The 19,335-nt window shown below is 36.9% G+C and overlaps 1 protein-coding gene across 1 annotated transcript in view; it reads right to left on the bottom strand.

Moving 5' to 3' along the window:
• LIPC (lipase C, hepatic type) overlaps window positions 1–17,781 on the bottom strand; it is a 63,293-nt gene extending 45,512 nt beyond the window's left edge. The window contains exons 1-4 of the mRNA XM_074236223.1: window positions 17,511–17,781; window positions 14,395–14,579; window positions 5,854–6,036; window positions 1,620–1,737 (exon numbers count right to left, since the gene is read on the bottom strand). Coding sequence (XP_074092324.1) covers window positions 1,620–1,737; window positions 5,854–6,036; window positions 14,395–14,579; window positions 17,511–17,781 — 757 coding nt within the window. The remainder of the gene's footprint in view (window positions 1–1,619; window positions 1,738–5,853; window positions 6,037–14,394; window positions 14,580–17,510) is intronic.
• Between the last annotated feature and the right edge of the window lie 1,554 nt (window positions 17,782–19,335).

Here is a 19,335-nt window from a genome sequence, read left to right on the forward strand (position 1 = left end):
TAAACTAATAGGGAGCCACTGAAGATTAAATAGGGAAGTAACATGAAATAATTGATATCTCTTCACCACCAGGAAAATGCTGAGCTTGTTTTTGTTTTTGCAATTTAGAGATAATAGGGTTAGCCAAATTAATTTAAAAAAATTACCCCAAATAAGTAGAGAATTATCGAGATGTGCCAACTTCTAGATTTCTGTAGCCTGTGCTTATCCCACTCCCTCTTGTTAGTACTCTTTTAGTTCATCCTCCTCCCACCAAAATTTCCTACAAAAATATCTTTTATTTATCTTAGTGTCCATTGTTTCTCCACAGCAGACATGAGCATAGACTACTTGAGCACAGACTTCATTTTTCTTTATTGAAATAATCAAATTGATGTATTTTTAATCCTATTTACAGTTAATTGATTTTTGTCCTGTAATTGCCTAAGTCATAGTGCTTTGTCTCTGAACTTAGTTCTGAAATTCAGATGTTCTGCAATAAGTTAAATTTAGAATTCAGTTCTCTTGTTAATCACCCTTCTATGCTTGTCTCAAAGAAATCTGTTACTCTTGAAGGATGTCTGATTTGCTATTCAAAGAAATCTGGTCCACTACTTCCAACCTTGCCAGTAGACTCAAACAATGGACATTTCTTAGTCACAGGAGAGAAGCTCCTCATTCCCAACTTCCAACCAATATATTGTCTGTCACATTTGCTCTGTAACAAATCATATTAATTTCATCATTCATGATGTCAAGCTCTTTTAACCAATCATGATTTGTTTCATGTCTACAAAGACCTGTTCTTTGTTTTAAAGTCCCAAAATTATAAAAGAGAGCTGCCCCCCTCATTTAGGGTCTTAGCTTTTCTGAGGAAGCTGAAGGCTCATTTACTGATAAATTGTGCTCAGAATTTTGTCTCTATGTCTACTTTAATTTTAACTGTTATGTATCTCTGTCACCTAGTACAGCATCCCTGGACGTAGTGGGTGCTTAAGGGATATTTGTTGAATTGAAACAGTAGGAACAAGGGTGTGTGTGTGTGTGTGTGTGTGTGTGTGTGTATACATATATAGGTATATTTGTATGAATGTTTTTTCCTGGAATTCTCAAAAAATAATAAATTTTGCTTCACATTTGAAGAAACTGAGGTACAGAATTGACTCAAATAATATCACAAATTAAATAAATAGGACTTCCTCTCTCTCTCTCTCTCCCTCCCCCCATCCCCCTCCTGCTACAAAATAACACACTGATAATCTCATTTTAGATACTTTTTGGTACATCTACCAAAAATATTAATCGGAAGGAAGGAAGGAAGAAGATATGAATTAGGTTTATAGTTTCACTTTAGATACTTTTTGGTACATCTACCAAAAATATTAATTGGAAAGAAGATGATACGAATTAGGTTTATAATTTGCACTGAGAGACACTTAAAAAGGGAAGCTATGTCAGTGGTAACATTGGAATCATCACTGCAACTCATTCTGTGATGATCTGCCAGAGAAAAGAGGAAGCAAAGGAACCTTAATTACCATGCTGATGGAAAAGTTGGTCTGTGCTTTAAACATCAATGCAGGAACGAAGAAGAAAGCAAACTGGGTTTTCAGTTATTATTAGTTATGAGTCATTTTTACCTGTAATTCTTCCAATCTTGTTTGTACCATTAATATAGCTGCCAGCAAATCCTGAGACATGAGCTCCAAGGCTGTATCCAATTAGATGAACATTTCTTCTTGAAAATTGAACCACCTCCTGGAAGACAGCAGTGACTTGCTTTAAACATAAGAAAAAGTGGTCTCAGAATATTCCACTATTTGATGAGAACTCTCCATGGTGAGTCTGAATTTGCCACAGGTGGACTACAGGATTCTTTGGGTGTGGGTTCAAATGGCTATCAGAAGCCAAATTCAAATAAGATAGGTGGCCTTAATATTGAGTCTTCCCCTGGCCACTCAAGCTTTGTCCTATTTCCTTCAGTCATTAAAACTTGGCTTCAGATCTTCTGGCTTTTGTTACCATGTCACCCCAATCATCTTTCAGTATGGAAGAAGAAAGGGAAGAGTATCTCCATGAATTCTTGACATATCACTTAAATTTTTCTCCTGGAGTGTTCTTTCTCTTACAGAAGTTACTACTGTAGTTCCAGATGGCAATGAACATTCAGGGAAAATTTTATTTTTTAAACTCCATTTACCTAGTCAATGAGGGTATTGGATCTTTGTGTTTTTTTTTCTTTTTTAGTTTTTTTTTTTTTTTTTTGCAAAGCAAATGGGGTTAAGTGGCTTGCCCAAGGTCACACAGCTAGATAATTATTAAGTGTCTGAGGCCAGGTTTGAACTCAGATACTCCTGACTCCAGGGCTGGTGCTCTTTCCACTGCGCCGCCTAGCCGCCCCGATCTTTATATTCTAATATTCTATTTATATTCATATATACTATGGTTTTCTTCTTAACACCATAGAGGGCCCTATTAGAAAGATGGGATTCACTGAGAGAGATAATTATTCAGATCATTTGTAGGCTATTTTGTATTCTTTGTATATTTTCCATTTTCTAAGTGGTAAAATAAAGATTGCCTCTAGCAAAAAAGGATGGGGGAGAAGAGTTAAAAATAAACAATAGTAACAAAAGTAAGATAAAGAACAACTCAAAAACCAAGCAACCTGCCCCTTTCTCATCCCAAAAGGGAAAAGCACTCAGGGTTGTTAGTGTGTCAGACACATACTAGCTATTTGAGGACAGGAGCTACATCACTGTTGTGTTTAAATCTCCTAACACCTAGTACAGTGCCTGTCACCTGGTAGGTATTTAATAAATGATATCTGATTTAATGAAATTCCTTCTTATGGATCTCAACATCATGAAACGATATCACAGATGCCTACCATCTCATTAAAGATGAAAAGATACCTCTTACTATCTTACTTTTCTATTTGTTTCCCCAGAACCTAGCACAGTACTTGTACTGTGTTTAATAAATGTTTAAAAAAAGTATTCCTTTTTAGATTGTAAGTTCCACAAGGGCAGGAATTCTATCTTTTTTCATTTTTTGTACTTCTTGACACCCAAAAATCTATGTAGAATAGATGTTTAATACATATCAATTAAATTGCCATAGCTGCTTCAAGTGTGATCCTGTCAGTTGTAGTTATATATGAAATGTTGAAACAGGTGCAGATTGGCTCTTTGCTCTTTCTCATTTCCTTTGCAGATGTAGGATAACTAGGGGAGTTAACAATTTGTCATGGAATCTAAAGCTGTTGATTATGTATAACTGATTACAAATTCTTTTATTGATATTGATTGTGACATCTGTCAGTTGGTCAATACCATCTGTCAGTAGTATTAAAGGTAGACTTTTTTTAAACCTAATAAATTAACCCAGGAGAACTAGATGGCAATGGAGAGGACTGTCATGCAGGTGGACAGAATACCTTAGATTTGCTTGTTCTTAGTTCAGTTCACCTAATGAGGGAAGTATATCAACCCCTATGCCTATGTGGGACTTAGGTTTCTGGGTTCCAGCTAATTTGCTTGTGGACTGATCCCTCAACTTCTCAAATGGGTTGAGTGCTTTAGAAATATCCAAAAGAGGCATACAGGAAGTAGAATGCTTCCTCATACTCTATACCACCCCCCAAGACATTCATGGTAATAGGAAGGGTGATTTTTTAAGAAACATAATTTAGCCCATGTAGTTGTTTAAAGGATATGATTTACTCTGTGTAGTCCCAGAGGTAGATCTATTGGAAGAAGGTGATTTTAGGCTAGGCATAGAGAAAAATTTCCAAAGGATGTGTTAGTCAAAAATATAACATAAGGTTCTCCTTTTCAATAGCTATTCAGACAAAGGACTGGAGGCCATTTCTTGGAGTTATTGTAGGGGTGGTTAGGGTCCAAGTGTGGATTAAACTGAATATTCTCTAAGGACCCTTCCAACTCCAAGATTAGAAGCCTCAGCACAGTTGATGAAAAGAGCACTGAAGTCTGCTTCAAAGTGAAATCGGTCATTCTCACTAAGGAGAATTATGCCAGCTAGTTTCTTTCTGGTGGAAAGAGACAATTTCATTAAAAACATTTTTTTTTGTCTTTTTGAAGATACTCAAGCTTATTGAAAATTCTGCCAACTAGAGCAAGGATGGAATGTTTGCTTTTGTTATCAGATTTCTATTTCTGTGACCATCCTGGAGAAAAAATTAAGGAAATATATTCAACCTGAAAAACCTAATGCAGGGACTGAAAGTCTTTTCTTCCCCCTAAGGACCTTTAACATACAAGAAAAAAATCAATCAGGAGCAATCTAAGGTTAAAAAAATTTTAGATTTTCTTTTTTGAGAGAAACATAGCATTCTCTGCCCTTCTGCTTTTTTAAATTAAGAACAGAGAATAATTAAAACAGAATTAAAATATACTTCACTTATTGCTATCAAATGTGATTACAGTATCAGCTAGTTTATGTTTGTTTTACTTTGTTAAAAGAGGTTTTTTTTGGAGGAGGGTAATATCAAGAAGGTGGTGTAAAAAGTTAAAGGGTACTACTAATAAAACATTTAAAGATATACTTTGTGTTTATATTATGACAAATTAAGAGGATAAAAGGGGAGAAACTATGGAGGGAAAGATACAGAATATGGAATAAATATGAAGATATACATGTATGAGTGAAGAGTGATGGGGAGAAAAAGATATGGGAAGAGGGAGACAGACTCATTAACCTTATGCAAATATACCACACAACCTAATATGTATATTTTGATTACAAAAATGGAAGACATGTTTGTCATTGTCTCTGATAGGCAAATATATAATTTATAAACTTCTATTATGACCTCTGCATTTTTTAAAAGAGGATATTGGAAATAACTTTCTATAAAATGCATTATAATACCTACTTCAAATTTGAAAATACTAGTGTTCTTGAACTCTTTCCTCCCTCTCTTCCTCTTACCCCCCCCCCCCCATTCATTTCTTTTTGATCTTCCTACTCATCTAGGTTGGAAGTTTAGGGGTTAATGGCCTGATTTCCCCCCCCCTTCTCTGATTGGCATAGGAGTTTTGACCTAATGTTGAATTTAACGTGGATACCCAATCAGCTTAATCTTTATTTACTCAGAACTCTCTCCCCCAAGAGATTTGCCAGCTTTAGTTCCCTGAAAGTAGAGATTACATGTGTATGTCCACCTATCTGTTAGAAATCCTCATTTTCAAAAGAGAAAACACTTAACTTTCTGCTCTGGAGAGTGAAGAGTATGATATCACAGTTTACCAACAAAACATTTCTTTTCAAAGAATAACAGTAATAGCTTGAGGTCTTTAAGGGCATGTATCCTAAAGAATTTTAAAGTAGTTAAAATTTGGCACTTGCAGGAACACATGGAATTTAGACATGGACCAGAGTCTCTGATCTAGAGGACATTCTGAATGGCACTCATATTTCAAAAACTAATAAAAATCATACCAGTATTTTTCACCTACAATTTAAAGGAATAAGAATACAACCGTACATAATTTTATCCTGAATTTTATTCTATTTAGCATATGCAACCATCTACTAGATGCATCTACTAGATGCAGAGTTTTGTCCTGAATGTCTTTTCTATTTTATTCTTGCTGAATTTAGTATTTATGAAGCAATTTAAATGTTTGTAGGAATCACTTCTCTTAGGATCTTATGGATGAGACACATTTTAACAAATGGTAAATGTCTAAACCAAAGAGGGACAGAAACGATTTGCTAAATAACATTTTGTTCCCTGTCTTCTCCTTTAAGTAAATTAAATTAAGTAAATTAAAGTAAACTAAATTACTTCAGTTTCCTGGCATTGATTCTGAGAAGGAAGGAATAGGAAGAGGAGGTAAAAGTTCTTACCTCCAGCCACTCCAGGAAATCTGCAATTTCCTGGCCAATAAGTCGGGTGTTTCGGACAGCAATAGCATAATGCTGGTGTGCCAAGGTCATCCAGTCAGCCACAATTACATTCACTTGGTTGGATTTCTGGGACTTGAGTGTAGCTGCCATTTCCCAAATCCATTTTTCCAGTATGCCATCCACCTATGGGAAGGGGAAACTAATCAAAGTAAGCCTCATCATTGGTCTCATTTTCCTTCCTTTCTACTTTCTTCTTATTCTTTCCTCCTAATAGATGATTAATCATTTTTCTTCCTAAGGGGAAGTAAAATATGTTCATCTTAGGAAATCTACATTGAACCTCCCACAATGTATTGTTCTGGATATAAGAGGTACTGGCATTCTGATTATCATTCAAATTCTAACTCACATGTCACCATTTCCTTGAGGTCTTCCTTGGTGAAAATGATCTCCTCTTCCTCTTTGGTACCTTTTGCATTCAGCCTTGGGCTATCATTATTTGTGTTTGCTGTATTTGTTAAGGTCCAGAGTCTTGTTTTATACTTCTTTGTATTCCATGGGGCACTCAGATTTGTGTCTTACACACAAAAGGTTGGTAAATCAATGAACCATAGAATCTTGGAGTTGGAAGGGACCTCAGAGGTCACCTAGTTAAAACATACTTTTAGCAAAAATCCTCTTCACAGTAGAATGAGGACTATTAGGCTGAAGCTACAGAGAACAACTTTTAATTGAATAATGGAAAAACCTTTTTCGAGAAGCATATGAAAATGAGATAGACTACTTTATGAGGAAGTATCTGCTATTGCTAGTGGTCTTCAAGGAGAGGCTGCATTATTATTCTCTGTGGCTTTGTAGATAAAGTTCCAACTTACCTATTAGTAGGAGATTCTATGAAAATTCTTAGTGGCAGTGATAATGCCACCTTTTTGTAAAGACCTTCAAAGATGAAGAAGTCATTATTACCCAAGGCAACACATTTTACCTTTGGACAACTCTAGCTGTTATTATTTATTTATTTATTTTTTAGGGTTTTTGTAGGGCAAACTGGGTTAAGTGGCTTGCCCAAGGCCACACAGCTATGTAATTATTAAGTATCTGAGACCAGATTTGAACCCAGGTACTCCTGACTCCAGGGCCGGTGCTTTATCTACTATGCCACCTAGCCACTCCACTAGCTGTTATTTTAGAAAATATACATCATTATAGTGTGTGTTGATGCAATAGATACCTCTCAACAAATACCTGAACAACCCTTCCTATAAAGTACATTTCTTAAAGATAGCTAAGGAGGGGGTGGCTAGGTGATGCAGTGGATAGAGCACCAGCCCTGGAGTCAGGAGTACTTAAGTTCAAATCTGGCCTCAGACACTTAATAGTTACCTACCTCTGTGGCCTTGGGCAAGTCACTTAACCCCATTGCCTTGCCAAAAAAAATCCTAAAAGATAGTTAAGGAAAACTACTTAGTACAAGATAGCAAATGATAGTTTGACAACTCAGCAGCTTAATCATAAATAACAAATAAATTTAATAAATCTTAATAAATTAATGTCCACATTGACATTGTATTTTACTTGAGTTTTATATTTAGAGCTGTTTTTATTTACATCATTTCGCCATTGTGTATATTGTGTTCTTTTGTCTTTGCTTTCTTCACTTTGTATCATTGTATGCATGTCTTTCCAAGTTTCTCTGAATTATTTTATTTTATCATTTCTTACAGTAGATAATTTCATATAATAAATATTCATATACTACAATTTGTTCTATTCCCTAATTACTGGGCCCATATATTTTTCCTAGACTTTTGTATTACAAATAATGAGATTATGAGCGTACACACAGATACACACACACACACACACACACACACACACACACACACACACACACACTTTCTTTGACAGTTCTAATTGTCAAGATGATACCAGGAATATGAATATAGGAGATTTGTAGTAAGAAACAAATTTTTTAATCCTTCATACTGTTCTTATTGTTCCATTGTTAAATGTAAAATTTGTACCATCTCCTCATTCCCAACCCCTAAATTTTGGTTTCCAGCTACCTGACCTTAGGTCAAATTTATGATGTGACAGGAAACTTAAGAGGACTTAATGTTGGACTTAGAGGTCATGTACCTTGGGACAGGAAGGACCAGCATGTAGCTTGCCTATAAAAGAACACCTGAGCCAGGTGTTAGACCACTCTCCAAGCATCATCCACTACAGAAGTGCATTTAGGTCTGGAAGAAAAGGGCCAGCCCTTCCCTGATCTCTGTTCTTGACCCTACCTTTACCTTGCAAGGATGACTATATCTCTCTTTCTTTCTTAGGCCATGTGGTTCTGGCCTAGGCTTACTGTAGAACCATGGGCCCCTATGCTATGTGACCAGACTAAGACAGTTCTTATGACTGTCTATCCTCTCTATCTCCCTTCCTCCTCCTCCTCCTCCTTCTTCTTTTCTTCTTCTTCTTCTTCTTCTTCTTCTTCTTCTTCTTCTTCTCTCTCTCTCTCTCTCTCTCTCTCTCAAACCTCACTTAGTCTGTCTTCAAAGTGATTACTGCTTTTTTGGGAGAAGAGAAGTTTTTAATCTGTATGCTTTGTAACCTTCTATAACAAATCCTGAGCAGTTTCAAGTCCCAGGAATGTACATAAATTCATTCACTATTCAAAGCCTCTCAATCTTTATTTGGCGACCCCAAACTCATCCACAACAAAGATAGGCATTATTAATTTTTTGTGTGTGTCATGTCAGTCTATCCTTTGGAAGTGTGCCAAAGCCTATAGATCCCTTTTCTGAATAATTTTTTTTAAATAATTGAAGGAAATGCCACATTTCAGTTAGTGAAAATAAAGATGTAATTTTCATCCATGTTTCATCCATGTTTCCAGACATTTTAAAATATATTCACAGACCCCATGGAGGAGGCTGCCTATGAACACTTAGGTTAAGAATCCCTTTGTTAAGATCTTCCCTACAATAATCTGCTTTTCTGTGATTTCCAATGACTCCTCCTATTTCTGATGTTTAAGACCAAACCAAACATTTTCCTATGATAAGACTCCAAAGTTTGAAGGTGCTGTTGTGTGTTCAATAAATCACCTTTTCTCTAGGCTTAATATCTTAAGCACATTTGAACAATTTTGAAGATCTCTCATCATCCTTAATGCCTTCTAGTTATAAGCTAGCTTTATACCCAGGAAGCTGGGTAGCACAGTGGTTAGAGAACTGCCCCTGTAATCAGTAGGACCTGAGTTCAAATCTTACCCCATACACTTCCTAGCTGCGCTACCCTGAGCAAATCACTTTACTCTTTTTGCTTCAGTTCCCCCTTCTGAGCTGGAGAAAGAAACTACTCCAGTATTTCAGCTAAGAAACCCATTTGACTGTAGTTCTTTCCCTCAGTCAAGTAGAATAAATTTAATACCTCTATCATGTGAAAATTCTTTAAATATTGAAGACATCTATCATGTGATCTCAAATCTTTACTATGCTAAAAATTCTCCACTTCCTTTAACTGATCCCCATATGAAATGGCGGGCAGCTGCATGGCACAGTAGATAGAGCACTGGCCTTGGAATCAGGAGGACAAGAGTTTGAATCCAGCCTGTGACACATATGAGCTGTATGACCTTGGACAAGTAACTTAACCTTGATTACCTTGCATCCAGGGCCATCTCCATTTGTCCTGATCCATAGCTGGCCACTGGACCCAGATGGCTCTGGAGGAAAAAGTGAGGCTAGTGACTTAGCACAACCCCCCTTACTCAAATGAAATTCATGTGCTTGTCATGTCATCATCTCCCTGATGTCATGGTCTTCTTCGAGAGATGAAGGACAAACATTATTATAAGTATAATATGAAATGGCATTCAATTATTTCAACAATTATTTCATCCTAGCTGCCTGGGTGTTAAAAGCTAGTTTACATCTAGAAGATACTAAAGATGATGAGAGAACTTCAAACCACATCATATGTTGATTTGTTGAACATGCTAAAGATATTAAGCCTAGAGAAAAGTACAATAGTATTTTCAAACTTTGAAGTCTTCTCATGTTGAAGACATGTTGAAGATATTACATGACCAGAACATAGTGAGATTATTATCTCTCTGCTTTGGAAACCATATCTCTATTCATACATAGTACATAGGTTCATTTATTTATCTATCTATCTATTTATCTATTTATCTATCTATCCATCTATTTATTCATTTATTTATTCATTCATTCATCCATTTATTTGTTTGTTTATTTATTTAGGCTGCCATGTTATACAGGTGACTCTGGTTGAGATATACTAAAGCCTTCAGGTCTTTTTCAATTATGCAACTTTCTCCAGTTCTGTTCAGCTTCATGTAAAGAAAGAGTGGAAGAGCTGGTTGATAGAAGTAATCTAGGGTTGCCATTTGGCATAGCATGGTTGGTGATAGGGCAAGGGAGGAGGACATTCAAGAGTAGAGAAGAGAGTAAATTGAAACTTATTAAGAAGAGGGTCATGATTGGGGAAAAAAATATAATGAAATCCAAACAGGAGTATAGGAGAGCACTGAGACTTGGAGAGGTTGGAGGTCATGGTGAGGATAAAGAATAGGTTTAGGAGAAGTAAACCTAAGGAAAGATGGAATTATAGAAGATAAATGGTTCAGTAAAGGAATTTCAGGATTCTTAATCATCAAAGTAGAATTTTTGTGGTCCATGGTGAGACCAAGATTTAATTATCCATTTGTGTGACTAAATTTAGTGAAAATGTTTATTAGGAGAGGTAAGAAGATGGATGAAATAGGAAGCAAAAGTTCAGAAGAATGTTGAAGTCCCTAGTATTAGGGTAAAGATTAGGGCAGAGAGGACTAAATCTATAATCCAGGTATTGAATTTAAGCAGGGATGGGGATTACTTGAGAGCTGGCAGATCAGTGCCATGAGAATCTGAATTTGTGATATATCTGAAGAAATCTGTAATCTGAAAGAAGAAAAAGTTGTTTAATGATAGTGGCAGAGGGATAATCTGGAAGTAGCAATGGGGAACAAAGAATCTGTATCTTCCTCCCCTAGACAAATAAACCAGAGAACCTTTGAGAAGGTGCATTTAGTACTGGAAAGAGCAGCCAGATTGCTGCATATTCTGCTAGGGTGGAAAAGAGGAGATCTGCATGATATATTTATCCTGGGAAAGTATACTACCAAGGTAAATTAATTTATTCACAGCATTCCAAAATCTCTTCATTTGTGGTAACTTATGACTCCATGTATGGATGGTATACTTTGTGCTGGTGAAGAACCTCTGTTTTCTTCATGTTAATCGTTAGGCCAAAATTAGCACATTGTGCACCAATCCTCCCTCCACATTAGTTTGGGCTTGTAGCCTTTTCAAGTTAGATAATTTACCATCAGTGGAGTAGCTGACCTTGATGCCATTTTCATCTTTGTTGAAGGCCTCTGACAACATTGCTGAAAACAACAGGCTAAAAATCATAGGAGCAAGCACAGAGCCCTGCCCCACTGGTGACTGGGAAAGTATAATAAAATCATTCATTATCTAGGACCCATACAAAGATGCTATTGTGAAATTGGTGTACAATACTGATGAACTTTAGGCAATAGAATTTTGTAATGATCTTCCACAATCTCCCATGACTGACAGCATCCAGTTTCATAGTCAGATCATCAGATATTGTCTACAGACCTCTTTTCTGCTCCTGGTATTTCTCCTGTAGTTGTTAGGCAGAAAACATCATATTGACCTATCCTCAGCCCTTTTTGAAATTTTTGGTTAAATGACTATCTTTTAGGTGAAGGATCAGTCAATTAAGGAGGACTTAGGTATAAATCTTGCCAGCAATGACAAAGAGAGAAATTTGCTTCCTTTTCTTTTTTTTCCTTTAAATTAAATGATAGGCAATTTTCGGGGCATGGTAATAATTCATAGATATTCAGGGAGAGAAAGGAAAAAAATTCTTCATGGACATAGAAATGCTTTAGGAAGAGTCTCTAATCCCCAGCAATGAATGAATTAGTAAATGAATTAACAGATCATTAATTGTGATGTAGCACTTTTTTGGAAGTTCCTTATTTTTCTTAAAAAAAAAGAACAATAGAGAATGGCTGAGCATGACTGTCTATTTACTGTTCTGAAGTCATTAGATTTCTCTTCTCTTTATTCACTAATTCTAGTTCTTTGAGATTTTCCTTGCTTCCAATTCTTCCAACATCTTTGTGATTTTCCCTCAGTTCTTTCTCTGGTCACATTTTGCCTTTTCCAGATGTTAGTTATCCCCACCCCCACCCCCCTGTCACATAATTGAGTACCCACCCTATTGGTTTAAGTAGTTGAGTAAATTGAATGCTTTTCATTTACTGATGGTTCTAAATTGTAAATGTTCTTTCCAATCTGTTTTTTCCACTTTTGAAGAGTTCCCAGAGGAGAGGATTTAGATTCTGATCTTTAGTTTCGCTTGTTTTAAGAATGGTATCATTGTAAATGCTAGAGGCCCTGCAGTCCCTATGGGAGGAGCTGGTAAAGGTAGGGGAAAATCTTTTTTGCTTTAAAAAGATAAAGAAAAATACTTTGAGGGTAGCAAACCATTCAACAGCTGTATGCATAGTTGTGATTCCAGGGATTCTGGGAAGGTTCCTAATCTAACTCTTTACCCATTAAGTCTCTGAAGCCTAAAATTTTAGCACTATAGATTCATTCTTCAAGCTTAAGACTTTGTTACAGGTTAAAATGCTCATAACCCCAGGAGAGATAACACATTAAGCCTTTATCAATCATTAAAATCTCAGAGTGAATGAGTTTTTTAGACCTTCTGAGAACAAATTTTGATGAAGGGGAAGGGTAGAGGTAGAGACAGAATGAAAATAGCTGAGGAAGGGCCTGGTCAGTGACAAAAGGGGGCACAAGTAAATGGAAAAAGGCTGAAGAAATGGGAATTTGAGGATATGCAAAATCAGTTTTGACAGTTTTATAGGAAACCATTCCTTAAAGCAGAACATAATTTTCTTTTTGGCAGTTTAATTAGTATAGGTTGATTGGAAAATAGGATCTGTGTTCAGATCCATACATTATGGGAAATATGGTAGAATCAGGATTGAGCTTACATCCCTAAATGGATATTTTCCTGGCCTTTTCATTCTCTACTTAAATTTATGAAGCAAGGAGAGGTAAGCTTAAACACAGAGACCCAGACACACACAAAGATGCAATTACAATATAGTGGAAAGAATACACTCTACTAGATTCCAGTAGAATATAACCTCTTTGCATAGTTAATTTTTTCCTTCCTTTCCTCTCCTTCCTTCCTTCTTTCCTTTTCTCTTTCCCTCAGTTTCTAGCACAGTTTTTTTTGCACATAGTAGGTAATTAATACATTTCTTATGTAAGTGAATTAACATCCCACTTCCAGGTTTGTCATTAACTAGCTGCAATATATTTAAGTTTATGGACCTCGGTTACTTTTCTCTTTTCTCTTCCAGTGATGAAGTTAAACTAGATAATCTCAAGATAATGCCTTTCAGGTCTAAAATTGTATAATTTCACTTATGGATCTTAATTTGCATAATTTTGTCAACTCCTGGGATGGTTCTGAATTGGCCCTTGAGTCTAGGACAAATCATAGCACCATCATTTCTTTTCTTTCATCCCTTTTCCTTCTCTGTATATCCCTGCCATATTTGTTCCCCAATATTTATTTATTTTTCCAGTTACATCCTTGAATATTTTCTAACACCCACACCTGAAACTAAGTGACAGAAGAGAATAGTAAGCTGGGTGGCTACCAGAATGGTTCTCTCAGATCTTTTGATTATTTTTCAGCCCATCTGACAAAAATAACTATTCATCAATTGTTGTTTCCTTCATCCCCACCCCTAGTTTCACTCATGTGACTTCCATTCCTTGCTGAAAAAGAGAAGAGCAGTTCTATCCTAAGTTTAGTTCTAATTTGGCATTTGCCTCTTGGCCTTTAAATGAGAAATACATCTGTCTGACTTAGTTTGAGGGAATTGTACAAATTTGGGAAAGTTTTTTTGTCCAGCAAGGAGAGAGCTAAAAGATGTGTTTGCAGGTTTGGGTGGGGGGTATTGAGGATGAGAATGAGTGAGTAATTCAGAGATGAAGATGTACTTTACAAAAACAAAGTTCAAAAGTTGACTGGATGGCAGAGGTAGATAACCAGGGAATGAAACAAGTTCTGAATTCTCATGGGACTCAGCACTTTAACTCATCTACTTGCTCCAAATCTGCTGTCTGGGATCCAGGAAGCAGAAAACTAATCTCTAGCATGAGCCTTACCATATGACAGCCTAATTGCTTAATTCGACTTCAGCATCTTGCTGGGAGTTCTTAATCTATTGACTTCTCTAGGGTTTCTGATTTCCTTTTGAGAAACAAGATCTAACCTTTCTCTGGGGGGAGAGAAAACAGTGCCATTCCTTGAAAAAAAGTGTGTGTGTGTGTGTGTGTGTGTGTGAGAGAGAGGAGAAGTTGGAGGACTAGAGGACATGGAGAAAGGAAAAAAATATATATCAGAATGTCATACCGACCATCCATGGACAATGATCACCAGAGGAAGAGATGAGTTGAAGCTACACTGTTCAAGTGTGTCTAAATCATAAAGTTGAATCTGGCAGCTGTCACCATTTTCATGGGAGTGGAGGAGGAACCTGGTCTCTGTCTTGAGGGACTTCTTCGTTTCGATATCCAAGGGCCTTCTCCCTGCTGCTTCTGGAACAAAAGGTCAGGGAATTGTGGTAAACCTCACATCTCATCCACTCTTGTCCAGATTACTAAATGAATTGCACAGTAGAATAAAAGCTCCTTGTGGGAAAGGATTGTTTCATTGATTTACATGTACCCTTAGGGCAGCTAGGTGGTGTAGTAGATAGAGCACCAGCCCTGGAGTCAGGAGGACCTGAGTTCAAATTTGACCTCAGACACATAATAATGACCTAGCTGTGTGACCTTGGGCAAGTCACTTAACCCCACTGTCTTGCAAAAAAAACTAAAAAAAAAGAAGGTTTATATGTACCCTTTGTATATAGCAGAGTACCTAGTAGAAGCTTAATAAACAATTACTGAATTGAATAGAGTTTCTCAAAATGCTTCAAAGTACTAAAGTACCTGAATTTGTGAAATACAAGATATTCATTCTATCATTGGACAAGAACATTGAGATTCAGAGTCACTGCCCCTTCCCTGCCTTGGCATCATTTAAAAGCACTAATGGCAAATTATTCCTTTCTTTTTGCTGTGAAGCTTATACTATGTTTACAAATAATAATAATTTAAGCACAATGGTATTATCACATGCTACCATTTATGAAAGATGTTTCCTTCCATTGACCCTCTCAGCTTGGACACCCTGCCAAACATATTCCAAAGAATACCAGCTTGGATCATAAATCTAGAGATAAAAGGGACCTTAGAAGAGGAAACTGAGGTCCTGAGAAGTTGAATGATATTTCTATTATTATACAACATAGTAAATAACAAAGGTAGTATTAAAGCTAAGGTCTTGCCACTCCCAAGTTCAGTGTGACAGAAAAGGTGGAAATATAATATTTTATTAATTTTAATTCAACAAATGTCTTTAAAGAGCTTTCAATGTGCAAAGCATTACATTTGGCACTGGGGAAAATATAAAATTTAGATAAAAGATGACCCCAGTCTTTACTTCAGGAGTAACTACACAAATAACCATACTATGAAATAGCATCTAATTAGTGAGAGGCATATTTAGTATTATCTGCAGTCCAAGATCTGGGAGGAGGAAGTAATTTTTGAGATGGGTTTTAAAAGCTGAGTGGGAGTTCCATAGGAAAAGAGGCAGTAGAGTGGGTTGTATAAGAGCTATCTATGCTTTGAGAACATTGAAAGCAAAAGTATTGGAAAATTCAAGTTGTATGGGGCAGAGAGTAACCAACTTTGGCTACTTTAGAGTAGTTGTCTAGACTTGACCTCTTGCGAAAGTACTTTAATGTACACCCACACTCTAATACTTGAGATATGAGATCCCTTATAGAGACACAGGAGAAAGCAGGTTTAAAATAAACCTAGATATGGAGGGTGTTGTTGAATTGTTTCATTGGTGTCTGGTTCTCCATGACCCTATTTGGAGTTTTCTTAGCATACTGAAGTGATTTGCCAGCTCTTGTTACTGATAAGAAACCTAAGGCAAACAGGACTAAGTGATTTGCACAGGGTCACAAAGTAAATAAGTGTCTTGAGGCTAGATTTGAACTCAGATCCTGCTGACCCACCTTGGGGTGGGCACTCTGTCCATTATTCCACTTAGAATAGTAAGGTGTGGGGGACCATAAATGCTGGGCAAAGGACCTTGAAATTTTAATCTGAGCATCAGAAGGATATGACTAGATCTAGACTTAGGGGAAATGTCTGTCAGTAGTGTGAATCAATCAGCAAGCATTTAATAACAGATGACAGCAGTACTGCAGACAAAAACAACATGGTCTCTGCCCACAAGGTAGTTTACATTCTATTTACTGAGAAATGTTCTTAAGTATATACAAAAAGTACAAGGCAATTCTGGGGTCTGTACAGGTATGTAATAAATAAGATTTTAACTATGATTCTGATGGTGTGGATAGAGTATAGGACATACTTGGATCCGATAAATATTTGTGGAGGATTAGTGGTGTTTGATCAAGGAAAGGGGAGAGTCAGAGATACCAGAGTTGCTAGAGCAAGACCATGGTGGTCAGGAGTTCAAGGGAACAGATGTCTTTGTGGTTTGTCCTCTTTCAAAGAGGACCAGATATATCACAGGTAATGTCTTGTCAGTTGTACTCACTCTTCCATAATCATCAAGGGCATGGTTTAGAAGAGAGAGAGAGAGAATGGATTGTGATGCTGAGAACTATCAAGAAATAAAGGGAGTTATGAAAACTATTGGGAATTTCAGTCTTTTCAGGGAAGCAAGTGGCTATGCCTAGCTAGATAGGTGGGGAAATCTTGGGGGATTGAGGAAAAGGAAAAAGTTTGGTAACTCTAGGGAATGAGAAAAAAAAGTTCAAAAAAGTAGGGGAAAAAAGATTTACTGAGCAGAATAAAAGCTAAGGTTAGTAACTGACAACATAAGTTTGGGAGGTAAAATTCCATTTTGTGATTTTTTTTCCCTTAACATCCCAGAGGTAGGAGCAGAGAAATCAGATGATAGAGGTTACCCCCAGAGAGAATTAGTGGGAAAGGATTCTAGAGTGAATTCGTCCATCCCTTAGAACAATATAGCAACCCTTAGCACATTGTAGGTGCTTAGTTCATGTTTATTAACACACTGACTTTTTGACTAAACCTATCATCATTTATTAAGAGTCAAGTATGTCTACTATGTGTCAGGACCTGGGGATTCAAAGACATCAATGAAACTATCCCTGCCCTCAAAGAACCAGCATTCAATTCACAAAGACAATACAGTCAAGCTAGGTAAATTGCATTAAGCAAATTTGATTTTAATTAAATAATTCTGAAAGAAATTCATGTTAACTTTACTATGTGCTTCCCATACCCTCCTGCCCCTTGGCTACTGCTTCCTTGCTCCTACTCAAAAGAACCACCCCAAAAAACCAAAACCCTCCAAATGAAAGAAGATAGATGCTTGGAGAGACCACCACCACCAAGCCAGGATGAGGGGCTTGCCTTGAGATCTCCAGCGCAGAGACAGAACTTTGGCCAGTCTGCCTGTTCTATCAGCATGTTCTTCCTCTCGTTCTTGTTTTTCTGTTTCTGGGCCCAATGTGTCTGTAAGGACACAAGATTTATTTGGGGAGTAGACTGTCCTGCCATCTATGCCAAATTGTAAGGAGGCTGATGTTTTGCCCTGATGTATCAACTGTAGGGTTGCAGACCCTCCAAGAAAATATTGAGATACTGAAGAAAGAAGGGCCCATGCCAGTTTGGTTGTATGCATATAGTTTGCTAGGATTAATTGAGTTATTTAGGGGACTTTACTCACAAGATCTATCCATAGTGGCAAGAGGGCTGAATAGTGAATCCCAATACCACCCAAAGACCAGGTTAGGTTCTCTATAGAAACGGAACAAAGAAGGTATATTACTAGGGCTAGCCAAGAGTGACATGCAAGTTTTCCTTTGGGATAGCTGAAGCTTCTTTTACTGTTTACGTTTACTCAAAGTAATTTAGATTCTTCTGTGGAGTCTAGTGCAATGGTCTCTGACTACTACTGTAAAATGTCCCCTCCTTCTAAGGCCAAGTCCTGGTCCTACTCTATTACCCCTCCCCCTTCCCCACTTCTATAGACAAATTTACATTAAATAAATATCCCTTTATGTAAAAAAATGCTTTATAGATCTGGGGAATAGTCTATATGTATTATATAAATAAACACTAAATAAATATAAGCTGCTGCACTAGCAATTGGAGAAGGGGGTTGATCGGAAAAGGCCTCATGGAAATGCAAATTAAAACAACTCTGAGGTATCACCTCACATCTATCAAACTGGTCAATATGGCAAAAAAGGAAAATGGTCACTGTTGGAAGGGATGTAAGTAAACTGGGGTGCTAATGCGCTGTTTGTGGAGTTGTGAACTGATCCATCTATTCTAGAGAGCCATTTGGATGAAACTGCATTCAAAGGCCAATACCCTTTGATCCAATAATACTACAACTAGATCTGTATCCCAAAGACATCATACAAAAGGGAAAAGATCCACACATATAGGAATATTTATCTGCTGTTCTTTTTTGTGGTGGCAAACAATTGGAAATTGAGGGGATGCTCATCAATTGGAAAATGGCTTAACAGATTGGGGTATATGAATGTGATGGAGTACTATTGTTCTGTAAGAAATCATGAACACCTGGACTTTTAGAAAAGCCTGGAAAGATTTGCAAACTGATGTTGAGTGAATGACGTGAGCTGAACCAGGAAAATATTGTATACATCAATAGCAACTTTGTGTGATAATCAATTATGAAAGACAGCTCTTCTCAGCAGTACAATGATCAAAGACAATTCTAAAAGACTTATGATGGAAAATGCCCTCCACATCCAGAAAAAAAAAAACTATGGAGTCTCAATGCACTCCAAAACATACTATGTTCCCTCCCCTTTTTTTTTTAGGTTTTCACAAGACAATGGGGTTAAGTAGCTTGCCCAAGGCCACACAACTAGGTAATTATTAAGTGTCTGAGGTCGAATTTGAACTCAGGTACTCCTGACTACAGGGCCAGTGCGCTATCCACTGTGCCACCTAGCCACCCACTATGTTCACTTTTTAAAATTTGTTTTATTATTTTTCCTTGTCATGGTTTTTCCTCCTTTTGTTTTGATTCTTCTTGCACAATATGACTAATATAGAAATATGTTTAACATGGTTGTACATGTATAAACTATGTCAGATTACTCACTGTCAAGGGGAGGGGGGAAAATATGCAACTCAAAAATCTTACCAAAAATGAATAGTGAAAGTTATCTTTTTAATTGGAAAAAAGAAAGTAAAA

Source organism: Macrotis lagotis, chromosome 4, assembly GCF_037893015.1.
Source record: "Macrotis lagotis isolate mMagLag1 chromosome 4, bilby.v1.9.chrom.fasta, whole genome shotgun sequence".
NCBI classification, from domain to species: Eukaryota; Metazoa; Chordata; class Mammalia; order Peramelemorphia; family Peramelidae; genus Macrotis; species Macrotis lagotis.